Consider the following 12,141-nt stretch of genomic DNA (forward strand, 5'->3'; position numbering starts at 1 on the left):
ACTCTTGGGTGACGTAATGGGCATTGAAGTTGGAGAAGTGCTGATCTAGACAAAGCTTTCCCACATTCTCGTGTCGACAGTATGGGTGCAATAATGGTTTGTCTCATATTGTAGGTGCTTAGCAGCCTCCCTCCACATGTTGCCAAATATCTCCAGGGACACGAGCATCTCAGGTAGAGAACCACTGGCCCACAGTTTGAAAACATTGAAAGCACCGGACAGATTCCAACCAAGGTCCACCCCTCTCTAGGTTCCTAACTCTGAGCCAATCTCTAAGCCCTTCAAGCCCCAATTCTGCAAAGGGGAGTGGAGTCCATAACAGTAACACTCATAGAATGGACTTTTCAAAAAATTAAACCAGACAAAATCTATAAGGTACTAAGTTCAGTTAATATGGCATAAAAGTATCAAAACATATCTCTCATGATTAACAGATGTTTTATAATGGTGCACTAAATGACAGCTCTTCATTTGTTAGACATGTGCAAAATCCCTAACTAGTTTGACAAATGCGTTAGGAAGCCAAAGAGTGTTCTGCCCAGGATGCCATACCAAAGGAACAAGGCCCTCCCCTCACGGAAGAGGGGACAGCAATGCTCTGGAGACATCAGGGCTGGGTCCCCACCGCAAATCCGTGCTTGAAGGACTGAAGGGACCTGGTCCTGGGAGGTTCCGTGGTCTCCGTCTGTGGGAAAATGTTAACTCAGTGTTGGAATAAGGAAGTAGGTGGTGAGACCTCTGGGAAGCAGCTGAGAGCCAAGACCAGGAGTCATAAGATCTAAATCCACCTGGCTTCTAACAAGGCCTTTTGGGATCAGAGAATCATTAGGAAAAATGTCCTTTCTGTTCATTCCAGAGGCCCAAGGGGAATCATGTCCTTAGATGCCGGAAGGACACAAGGGAAATGTGCCTGCGGAGCAGATAGAGAGAGAGCCGTACATATCTCCTGGTGCAGCCCCTCCGCTTGTGCAGTGTTGCTGGACAGGACGTGCTTGCTGTGATTCCCCAGCCTGGCTCAGGAACTGAGTCTTCACTCCTTCCTGCTGTGTGTGTGGGACAGAGCTTCCGTCTCCACCATCAGCCATCCTGGGACCAACTCTGACTTGCACACAGAGAACAGAAAGCCCACCCAGGGGAGCGGGAGAGCCTGGTAGGTGCATCAGGAAAGGGTCAGAGAGGCTGGAACCTGAGAACTTTCACTGAGTCAGGCCACCCCAGTCAGCCTAGCCTGGGACCAGATACCCCTGTTTCTATTCTCGGTTACGGGAATACTGTAAACTTAATTTACATGGTATGTTAACGAGAATGCGTTTCCCTGAATCTGCCCTCCAGGCCCACAGCTGACAGGGAAGAGATGGGGCAGGGAGTCCGGTGGGGTGACGCTGGACAATGAGTGAGATGCGTGAAATGGTTGCAGGAAAATGAAAACACGTCTGGGAGTTTTGCTCTTTGGGGAGAAGCAAACAGACATTAGGTGCGGAGAGCAGTGCAGTGAGTGAGGGCGTTTGCACTGAATTTCTAAGCCGGGGTGTGTTTGAGCGTGGGTTGCATTCGCTGAAAGATCCAGCCCAGTGAGCCAGACGGCACCTCGCAGCGGCAGATAGTGAGCCAGACATTGCCGTGTCTTCTCACAGGCTGACTACTCACCTGAAAAAATTATTCGCTGAGTCCAAAAAGGCATACTAAAGAGTTTTACTTCATTCCTGGGGTGGGGGGGACGGCACCAACTTGGGGTGTTGTGCCCTCTTACCTTATATATTCAAACAGTTAGTAGGTATTCAGGCCCACACTCGGCCTTCTCCCGTGGCGGTCCTATTTCCATGCTTTGCATGGGAGATTCTGTCATGCTTGTGGGGGACATAAATTGAGGACTGACCACCATGTAGCCCACAAGTGTAGTGTGCTGAGAAACAAGTTTGGACAATTCACTGCAGAAAAATTAAGGTCGCACATTGTACCTTACAAGTTAATGACACCGAGACATCCTGGGTCACAACGTTTACATTAATGCTGTGAAGACTTCAGTGTCCCAGCTAACAGGGCAGAATATCTCCAAATCATTTTAAAATGTCTTTTCTACTCCCTGTAGATTTTCAAAGTAAAAGGCCTACCCAAGAAAACTAACGAAGGCGGAGACTTGAACTCAGCCCCCGCAGCAGGCGTCCCTGAGTGACGGAGCCTCTTAGACCCCGGGGGCTGCGGGGAGGTGCTCCCACGCTGGCTGCTCCCCGTGAGCACAGGGGTGCGCGTGCAGTTCTAGCCGTCAGAGCCTGGTACGGGTCTCACTGGCTGATCTCAAGGTGCAGGGCCGGGTTCCTCCAAGAGGCTCAGGGGAGAAGCTGTGTTCTCCCACCTCCAGGTTGTGTCCTGACCACCTGCGTCCCTGCCTCAGGGCCCTTCCTCCTTCGTCAGAGCCAGCAGGGCCGCGTTTTCTCCTGGGTTCCCTCTCTGCATCTAGGGGCGCACTGTGCTGACCTTGGTTCCCTTGCAGATGATCCTGCTCATCTTCTACCTGAAATCCGCTGATTTGCAGCCCTGCTCCATCTGCTATCCTACCCTCCCCTTGATATAAAAAAAAATGTTTTATTCCGACACACTGGGGACTTGGATGCGGACATCTTATACAGGTCCCTTTCCACCTGCTAAAAATGGTTTTTCTGCTGGGTATTATTTTGTGTCACTCAAGGGCCCTTACATAAAGGAAACGCAGACTCAATCATAGCCTCTGGGATCAGTGAGTACACTGTTCCTTCAAAACTCCATGCAGAGACGATATTTGGACCATAGTCACTAAAATGACCTGCAACTGAGTCCAACTCAGACCCACAGCCTTTTTTCTCCGGGCGCGGCCCACAGACCAGGACCTGCAGCATCAGCACCACCTGGGCGCCTGTCGGACACGCAGCTTCTCTGAGCCTGAAGGACCTGCTGAATCCGATTCTGCACTTGAACTAGGATCCTGGGGACTTCACAGGCACATTGAAACTGGAGACGTGCTGGTCTAAACTAGGTTCTGTCACCTTTCACCACTGACCTGTGGGGAGGGGTAATAATGGAGGGAATTTTTCTGTGTCTGCATGAATACTAGGTGTTTAGAGATTTCTCTTTAGGCCTTGCTAGGGACAAAGTCATTTTTGGTCGAGACTCACTGCCTAGAAGCAACCTGAAGAGATTATCATCAAGGCCCATCACATACTCTGGTATTAACTTTGAGCAAATCCCTAACCCCCTTCAGCGCCTCCCTAAGGCCTTGGCACTGGCCGTTCCCTCTGCCGGGCACACACTTGCCCGCCTCACCTTCATCTCCCTCCCTTTCTCCCTGGCGTTCTGTGCTCAAATGTCACCTTGTTCGCAGATCTTGCATAAAAGCCCATGAAATATACAACAGCCTAGTCACCTTCCCCTTTAGACCTGCTTTCATTTCTTTTCATAGGCTCTGTCTCCACCTGTAATGTTATTATCTGTATTCACTGCCATATTCTTCCCCCAATATTGACGTGTAGGGACTTGTGCTCTTCATCACCCTCCACTCACGGCCCAGGCAGCGCCAAAACCACGGGCAGCACTCAATTTGTATTCCTGAAATACATGAAATATTTCTAACTAAAACTGTAGTACATCGGACACCTTAGGAAAGATCAGATCAGAACAAAGCTTCTACTCTGAGATGACACAGAACACGCCTAGGGGGCACAGGTCAGTCCTAAAGTACTGAAATTAATGTCTCGTCTGCAAAATATTAACTGTCCCATTAGAGCTATATGAGTAATACCGGGTTATATGAAAATTACTCCTGTTCTTTTTCTCCTTCTTGAAAGTCACCTCCACCTCATGGCACCAGGGAACCTTACGAGAGTGTCAGAATTCCTTCTCCTGGGACTATCAGAGGCACCAAAATTGCAGCCTCTCCTGTTTGGGCTGTTCCTCTCCATGTACCTGGTCACTGTTCTAGGAAACCTGCTCATCATCCTGGCCGTCAGCTCAGACTCCCGCCTCCACACGCCCATGTACTTCTTCCTCGGCAACCTGTCCTTGGCTGACATCTGCTTCACCTCCACCACCGTCCCCAAGATGCTGGTGAACATCCAGACACACAGCAAAGCCATCGCCTATGCAGGCTGCATCGCCCAGATGTATTTTTTCATACTCTTTGCAGCGTTGGACAACTTCCTCCTGACTGTGATGGCCTATGACCGGTTTGTGGCCATCTGTCACCCCCTGCACTACACGGTCATCATGAACCCCCGGCTCTGTGGACTGCTGCTTCTGGTGTCCTGGATCATGAGTGCCATGTATTCCTTGCTACAGTGTTTTATGCTGTTGCGACTGTCTTTCTGTTCCAACTTGGAAGTCCCCCATTTTTTCTGTGATCTCAATCAGGTGATCCAACTTGCCTGTTCTGATACCTTTCTTAATGACATGGTGATATATATTTCAGCTGCGCTGCTGGGTGGTGGTCCCCTGGCTGGGATCCTTTACTCTTACTCTAAGATAGTGTCCTCCGTACGTGCAATCCCATCAGCTCAGGGGAAATATAAAGCTTTTTCCACCTGTGCGTCTCACCTCTCGGTTGTCTCCTTATTTTACGGTACGAGCCTAGGCGTGTATCTCAGCTCTGCAGGGAACCACGGCTCACACTCAAGTGCGGTTGCCTCGGTGATGTACGCCGTGGTCACACCCATGCTGAACCCCTTCATCTACAGCCTCAGGAACAGAGACATCAAGGGGGCTCTGAACAGATTCTTTGCAACTGCAGGTAAACAAGGGGCAATTGTCCTGGGGCTGACCAAGTCCCCGTTGTCATAGGACTCGAAGCCTTGTAGTCAGAAACTGCAGTTCTTTAGTCAGATTATGGAAATACATATCGTTCCTTTGATTTCTTTCTTGGAATTTGTATTCACTTTTGTGGGGAACCGCCCTGCCTGGTATCGGGGACTGTAGCCCCGCATGAGCAGGGTCTGACCTGTAAGTCTCAGCCGGAAAACCAGGAATGCTGGCCGGCAGGCATGAACCCATACGGGCACAGGCGGTCCCCCGGGGAAATCAGGCCTGAAGAAGACGGCGTTGTTTCCTTTGAAGCCTCTCCTGCTAAGAATACTCTTTTCTAGTTAATCGAGTTAACGTACAGCAGATGTTTAGGTGCAAAGCACGAGGTCGTTCGGACCATCTAGTGTCGTACTGTCCAACAGACCCCGATTGAAGGAGACCCCTATGTTCTTGCAAGTGTTTTTCTCTGAACAATATCTTTTCTCCTTTCATCAACGCTACGTGGCATTGAGTGATGAGCTCCATGGGCATGCTGTGTGCTCCCTAACTTGCTGAGCTCAGTAAAAGCCTAGGGAAGAAGGAGATCAGGGCCCTGCCTTTCGGGGGGATCGCCCAGCCTTTCCTCCCCACACAGATCTTGCTGGTGTGGTCCTGATGGTGCTGGCAGATTGATTTCATCCACAGCTCCCGGGAACTTCGCGGGACAAGGTCACCCGCACAGTTTCTCTCTACAATTTAAGTATCTCACTCCATTGAAATTTCTTCTTCTGATATCAAATAGTTTTCCTTGATAATCAAATTCTTTCTTCTTATTTTCCCAAAATTATGTCTTCTCTTGGATATGAAATTTTTAGAAATTTTCATTTCTCTCATGAATTCCTTGAATTGCATAAGAATGATTTCTTCTAGAATGAAAAATATCACCCCATGTAATAATTTTTTAGTTTTACTAATATAATAGCCATAAGTTGTATCACTCCAATGGAAAAAGCTAAGCTTGGCAACCGGGCCATTTCTATAATTTTAAAGAAGAGGAAAGTCTGAGACCAGTTTTTCACTTTTGTGACTGTCATTCCTTTTTGATCAGCACTTTAACTTCTATTCCTGCTAATGTGGACTTTAACATTCTAGTGTGGTTTATAACACATTGGCTTTATTTTCCTTGTTAGAATGCTGTTGTCTTATTCAGCTCTCTGTCCTCATTGTCTATCATAGTCACCTGCAAAACCTGATTGTCAAAGATGTGTCCTCTAGTGGCATCTACATGGAAACAGAAATTTGAATAAACAGATTCAGCAAACACCTTGATTCTGACAAAGCAAATTTTACATTATACTTTACATTACTATGCATTAAATTTCTTTTCAGGCTATATCTCTATTTATTGAGGTATGAAATACCAGTGTTAATGTGGGAGTAGTCATAGCAATAAAGAACTGGTTAGCAGGTTTCATGTTTTCTCAAGAAATTATCTTACTGTTTCGGCTTCAAAAATTTCAGTGATGATGCTGAGGCTGGTGTGGCTCAGTGCGTTGAGGGCCAACCTGTGAACTGAAAGGTCATCAGTTCAATTCCTGGTCAGGATGCATGCCTGGGTTGTGGGCCAGGTCCCCAGTTGGGGGCATGTGAGAGACAACCTATCGATATTTCTCTAGCACACTGATGTTTCCCTCCCTTTCTTTCTCCATCCCTTCCCCCCTCTCTAAAAAATAAATAAATAAAACCTTTAAAAAATAAAAATAACTTTCAGCTATGCCACAAATATGACTTTTCGATTGCCCTAAATAAAATATCTCTTTTCCTAAATTTCATCATAAACTCCAAAAGGGTATGAATGAACAATATTATTCATTATATACAAAGGAATTTCTTCAGTTTTCATGGTCAGAAATGACTCATAAGAAAACTTAAATGCCTCCTATTCATAGATGCAGGGTCACCAGTTTTAATTCACAAGCATGAGTGTCCTTGCAAGGTCTGCTAGGTACCTAGAAAGGAACCTCATTGTAGTCATTTTTAATTCAGGTATCTGAAATTAACCTAAATAACAGACTTATTTGGAATGATGTTAAAATATCAGAATAAGTGCCAAAAATAAGAAGCAGCACACACCTTGACCCGTGTGGCTCAGTTAGTTGGGTATTGTCCTGCAAAACGAAGTGTTGCTGGTTCCATTTCTGGTCAGGGCATATGCCCGGGTTACAGGTTTGGTCTCCAGTCAGGGCACGAATGAGAGGCAACTGATTGATGTTTCTCTCTCACGTTGATGTTTCTCTTTCTCCCTCCCTTCCAGTCTCTCCAAAACATTATTAAAATCTTTTTTAAAAAGTAAGAAATAGCAGATTATCATAATTGCCCTCTGTTCTGTTCACCTGGATAACTGTATCAGCTAGCTATTGCTGTATAACAAGCCATTCTAAAATAAAATGGTTTAATATATGTCTTCATTAACAAATGAAATGGTGTGGTGGGAGTTGTTCTGAGCCCTGTGGCCCCTCAAGAGTTTGTCCTCAGCTGCCAGTCTCTATGTTGTGTTTCTGGGGCTCATCCATGCTTCTGTACAAGTTCTAGAGATCTGATGTACAGCGCAGTTAACAATATGGTATTGTACACTTCAAAATTGTTGACAGGGTGGATCTCATGTTAAACATCTTACCACCCAAAAAGGAACACAAGACAAATTTAGGAGGTGTTGGATATGTCCACTACCTTGATAGCAGTGATGGTATCACAGGTGTTTACATACATTAAATATGTATAGGTTTGTAGAGCAATTTTCAAAAAACCAATTACTCCCATTCTCTGCGACATTCAAAGTGGTTGGAGAAAACCAAACACCCACACTGACAAGGATCACCACAAATGTGTGGCCACAAGCCCTCCGTGTGATAGTTCCCCTTTTCTGCAGTTTCACTTGTTGTGGGTTTAGCTACCTGTGGTCAACCATGGTCCAAAGATACTAAATAGAAAATTCCAGAAATAAACAGTTCATAAATTTTAGATCATGCGCCATTCTGACTAGTGTGATGAAGTCTCCTGCCATCCTGCTCCATCCTGCCCGGGACGTGAATCATCTCTTTGTCCAGCATCTCCAGGCTATAGATGCTCCCTGCCTGTCAGTCACTCAGTGGCCATCTTGGTGATCAGATTGACTGTTGTAATATTGCAACGCTTTACTTAATAATGGCCTAAAGCCACTCACATAACTTTTCATACAGTATACTGTTATAATTGTTTTATTTTATGTTTAGTTATTATTGTTTACCTCCTCCTGTGCTAATTTATAAATGAAATTTAGCCATACATATGTCTGTGTGTGAAAAAACATAGGACATATAGAATTTGGTGCTGACCATGGTTTCAGGCATCCACTGGTGGGAGGAGCAGGGGGTGTCTTGAACATAGCCCCTGTAAACAAAGCGGGACTACTGTCCTAGTAAAAGTTGCAGACTTCCCAGTGGCCTAGAAGACTCTACATAAGATGCTCTTGCCTCTCCACTCTCTTCTCCCAAACATTCTTACACAGGACAATAATGGACTACAAATCCCTGTACAAAGGCTAAAGTGGAGGCCCAGACTTGGCTCTATTGTCCATAACAGACATAAAAAGTAAGGGAGACTGGGTTAATTACAATTTTTTGTGACATTGATAAAATAAACATATTTTAGTTATTCAAAAGATAGATAGAATAAAGACACTTAGCCACATTGTTCTTATACAGAAGTCATTGAATGTTGTCCTGAGCAATGTCTTCAATAACTTTCTTCCTATAAATCCAAAACTGGATTTCACGGAGCGGTTTCCCGGGAGCATGCTTTCGTAGAGACTGATGCCCTCACATGAAGCGTGATCCAGGAATGACAGCCCTGCGGGGAGGAGCTTCACCCAGGGATGAAGCATTGATCAGATAGGTAGCTCATCGCTTGATATAATAACAGGGATATAGTAAACCGTACAGGAGGTCTGCCCTTCTGGTTGCAAAGGTGTCACCCTGTTGCTGACCTCTTCAGGCGGAAAACAGTCCCTCAGAGAGGACACTCAACGTATGCTACTGTTCTTATTTTTTGGAAATGTTTTTATAATGTTTCACTTAAACTATAAAAATAAGTCCCTTGTGAATTGACAAAAGTGGCTGATACTCTATGGACTGAAATACTGAGGACTGCCCAGTGGACTTGTTTTGGTCCTGAAAAGCTGTAGATATCCACAAATTCCTTCCTGGACAGTCAGCTGATCCACCTCTCGCCATCCATCTGTCATTGCACACTTGGAAATTTTTCTGGGTGTCACCTTCAATAGTAAGAATGGCAGCTGTAGAAAAGTCATTGAAATGATTCTGTGGGTCAAGGTGCTTGGAACTCATGTGGTCTTGAAAAATGTGCCTGCCCCGTGCCTTTGATGGACAAAGAAATTCCATCTCAGATCCCGAGGGAATTCTCACAGGAGAAGACAATGAAATCAGACCCATAGAGAAAAGAAAACCATGACTAAGTGGTGTGGGGGAGGGGATACATGTAGCTGGCATCCAAAATGCCCCCAAGGGTACAAAATTAGCAGGAAAAAAAAGTTCCTTCCTATTTTGTCTCTTTCACTCATGAGAACCAAATTGCTCTGAGAATAGAGAAATCATGGAACAATTAGCTTAACGAGGATTTGTGAGGATTCAAGCTGTAAGGCCCCAGAAACGGTAAATACATCCCTTACTCTTCTCACCTACAGATCAACTGTCCCAGGAAGGAGGGAGTTCAACTGATGCTCACGCCCTGCCCTTCCTTGCAGCTGAGTTGAATACCCATCACCCAGAGAAGAAAAGACCAAGGGAGCTAGAGGTTCAGCAACACCATCAGGGTACCTGCGGTGGGAAGTAGGTATGGAGGCAGGCAGAGCTTTCAAAGGATGAACTTTGGTGGTACAAACGGGGGTAGCACAATGGTGAGAATCTCTTCATTAAAACATTCTGCACAATTCAATTCCTGTATCTCTCTCAACTTCTCTTCCTCTCAGCTTCCTTCCTTTCTCTTCTAGAACCCAATTATGAGGATTTCTCGCCTTCCTAATGGAAATTGACCTTTCAGTTCCCAACACCTATCAAGAGATTCATACCCAGCCATCTTTGCTATTTTTTCAGGAGCCACAAGTGCCTCTGTTCTCTTCTAGCAAAGAAGCACCCATATTTTTTTAATCTATAGAATCTTATTCAGTCATTCATTCATTCATTCATTCAAACAAGAAACAGTCCTTTGAATTCCAACTAGTTAGCACTCACAAGTTCATTCATGCCTCTTGTGATATTAAGTTACTTAATGATTCTGTGCCTTAGTTTCTACATTTGTTAAATGAGGTTAATGATAGTATTTTCTTCATACGGATAATATGAGGATTAAATTAAAGGAGAAAAAACATGGGAAGTTTATTAATTATCTGCATGGGAAGTTTATTGATTGTCTCTATTACCTAGTGAGTACCTACACATGTTAATTATCATCATTGCATTATTATAAGCACGTATTCATTGTTAAGTCAAAAAAGAGTGATAACGATCAAATAAGCCAATGTGTATAAAAGATAGTGCAAGTGCTCAACATATGGAGGTTCTCAAGAAACTTTAGCTAATTCAGTAAATATATTGCTCTCATTTTTGTATATTTGCAAGTTTCCAATTTCTGTTCCAAGGTATTCATATTTGTGTTAATATGTGAAATAATTGTAATCTATTTTCTAAAAGATTTAACAAGATGTGAACACGGCTGGGGTTTTTCTCTTGCACCCATTTTTTCTGGTAATTTTTATTTTTGAATAATTCTAAATTTACAGAAAAATTACAAAAATAGTACAGAGAGTTCCCGTAGTGATGAAATGTTTTGGAACTAGATGGAAGCACTGGTTGCAAAACACTCTGAAAATCCTGTATGCCACTAAATGCCACTTTTATGTGGCTGCTGGTTTTACATATTTGTTTTGTGTTAACTGCCTGTCTAAAATTATACACAGTCCAAAGAGTTTTTCAGCTGCCAGTTTATTGTGTATAGCCAATACATCATCTTCAGACAATGAAGAATTGCCTTTTCAATACTTAGGTCTCTTATATCTTTTTCTCCTTGCATTGCATTGGTTGCAACTTCCCAAAAGTTAATAAATAACATTAATGATGGTAGAATCTCTTTTCTTCTTTAATACTTAAGGGGATTTCTTCTATTATTGTTCTTGCCAGAGGATCCCACCAGGGCATTTTTGGTGGTAAGTTTTCATGTTTATTTCATTCCTTCCTTAATTATTGATCTGTTATCTTCCATCCTGAATCAACTTTGGACACTCATATTTTCCCCAAAATAAATTTACTTCTTAGAGATTTTCAAATTTTTAACTCAGAGTTATAAATAATATTATACAACAAATTTAAGCATTTCCTTATCTCTGTGTTTATTTTTCTCATTCCTGATTTTAGGCATCTCCGTTCTCTCTCTCTCTCTTTTTTATTAGACTATACTTTTGTCTATTTGTTTGCTTTTGCCAAAGACTTGGCTATAAAATTTATTTTTCAGTTCTAAATTTGTTAAAAGATTTATTTATTTATTTTTTAGAGAGAAGGGGAGGGTGAAAGAGAGGGAAACATCAGTGTGTGGTTGCCTCTCGCGCGCCCCCTCCTGGGGACCTGGCCAACAACCCAAGCATATGCCCTGCCTGGGAATCAACGCTGTGACCTTTTGGTTAGCAGGCTGGCATTCAATCCACTGAGCCACACCAGCCAGGGCTAAGTTTTTTCTTCTTTTTAATTCATTAACTCTGCCTTTACCTTAATTTCCTGCCTTACCTAGGTTTATTTCAAGGAAGTTTAATTAACATCCTCAAATGTTAAAGTGTGTGTTTCTTGAGGACAGACTGCACGTGAGTTCATTTGCATTTTTGAATGATATAAGAAAAGAAAATAAATCTAATCATGAAGATTCATGTTATCACTCAAAGATGATACCTGTCCACATTTTCATGTATCTTGTTGCAAATCATTTTTTCTTGATGTTGTTCAACTATATATTTAAAGATTAAAAATCTGAAAGCTATTTTAATTTCTCCAGCCCAGGAAAGCAGACCAAATATTCTTTCATAGCAGTGTCTTAAGTGTTATTTATTTCTCTTTCTACATGATGGATTTTGCATTGTTCATCTTTTTTAAAGGGCTGTTTAGCTTCTTCAGAGAAAAAGGTATCTACTTTAACTTCACCTTCATAGATTAAGTGTAAGAATAAAAATTTTCTCAAATATTTAATATATTAAATATTAAATAAAAGGCTTCTCGGTCTTTTGGCTAAAACTGAGTGCAGTATCAAATATTTAATTACCCTATTTACATTTCATTTTATGAATCATCAATATCT

The 12,141-nt window shown here is 43.2% G+C and overlaps 1 protein-coding gene across 1 annotated transcript; it reads left to right on the plus strand.

Annotated features, from left to right (window-relative positions):
• Positions 1–3,818: 3,818 nt before the first annotated feature.
• On the plus strand, positions 3,819–4,806 carry LOC129074909 (olfactory receptor 7A10-like). Its single transcript, XM_054578804.1, has one exon. It carries the CDS (start codon positions 3,832–3,834, stop codon positions 4,804–4,806), a length of 975 nt encoding a protein of 324 aa, XP_054434779.1. The 5' UTR covers positions 3,819–3,831.
• The last annotated feature ends 7,335 nt before the right edge of the window (positions 4,807–12,141 follow it).

This window comes from Pteronotus mesoamericanus, unplaced genomic scaffold, assembly GCF_021234165.1.
Source record: "Pteronotus mesoamericanus isolate MK-2021 breed Mesoamerican mustached bat unplaced genomic scaffold, CSHL_Meso_final contig_502, whole genome shotgun sequence".
Taxonomy (NCBI): domain Eukaryota; kingdom Metazoa; phylum Chordata; class Mammalia; order Chiroptera; family Mormoopidae; genus Pteronotus; species Pteronotus mesoamericanus.

Coding starts and splice junctions, on each gene's coding strand:
- LOC129074909 (XM_054578804.1), top strand. CDS start 3,832: ATGGCACCAGGGAACCTTACGAGAGTGTCAGAATTCCTTCTCCTGGGA.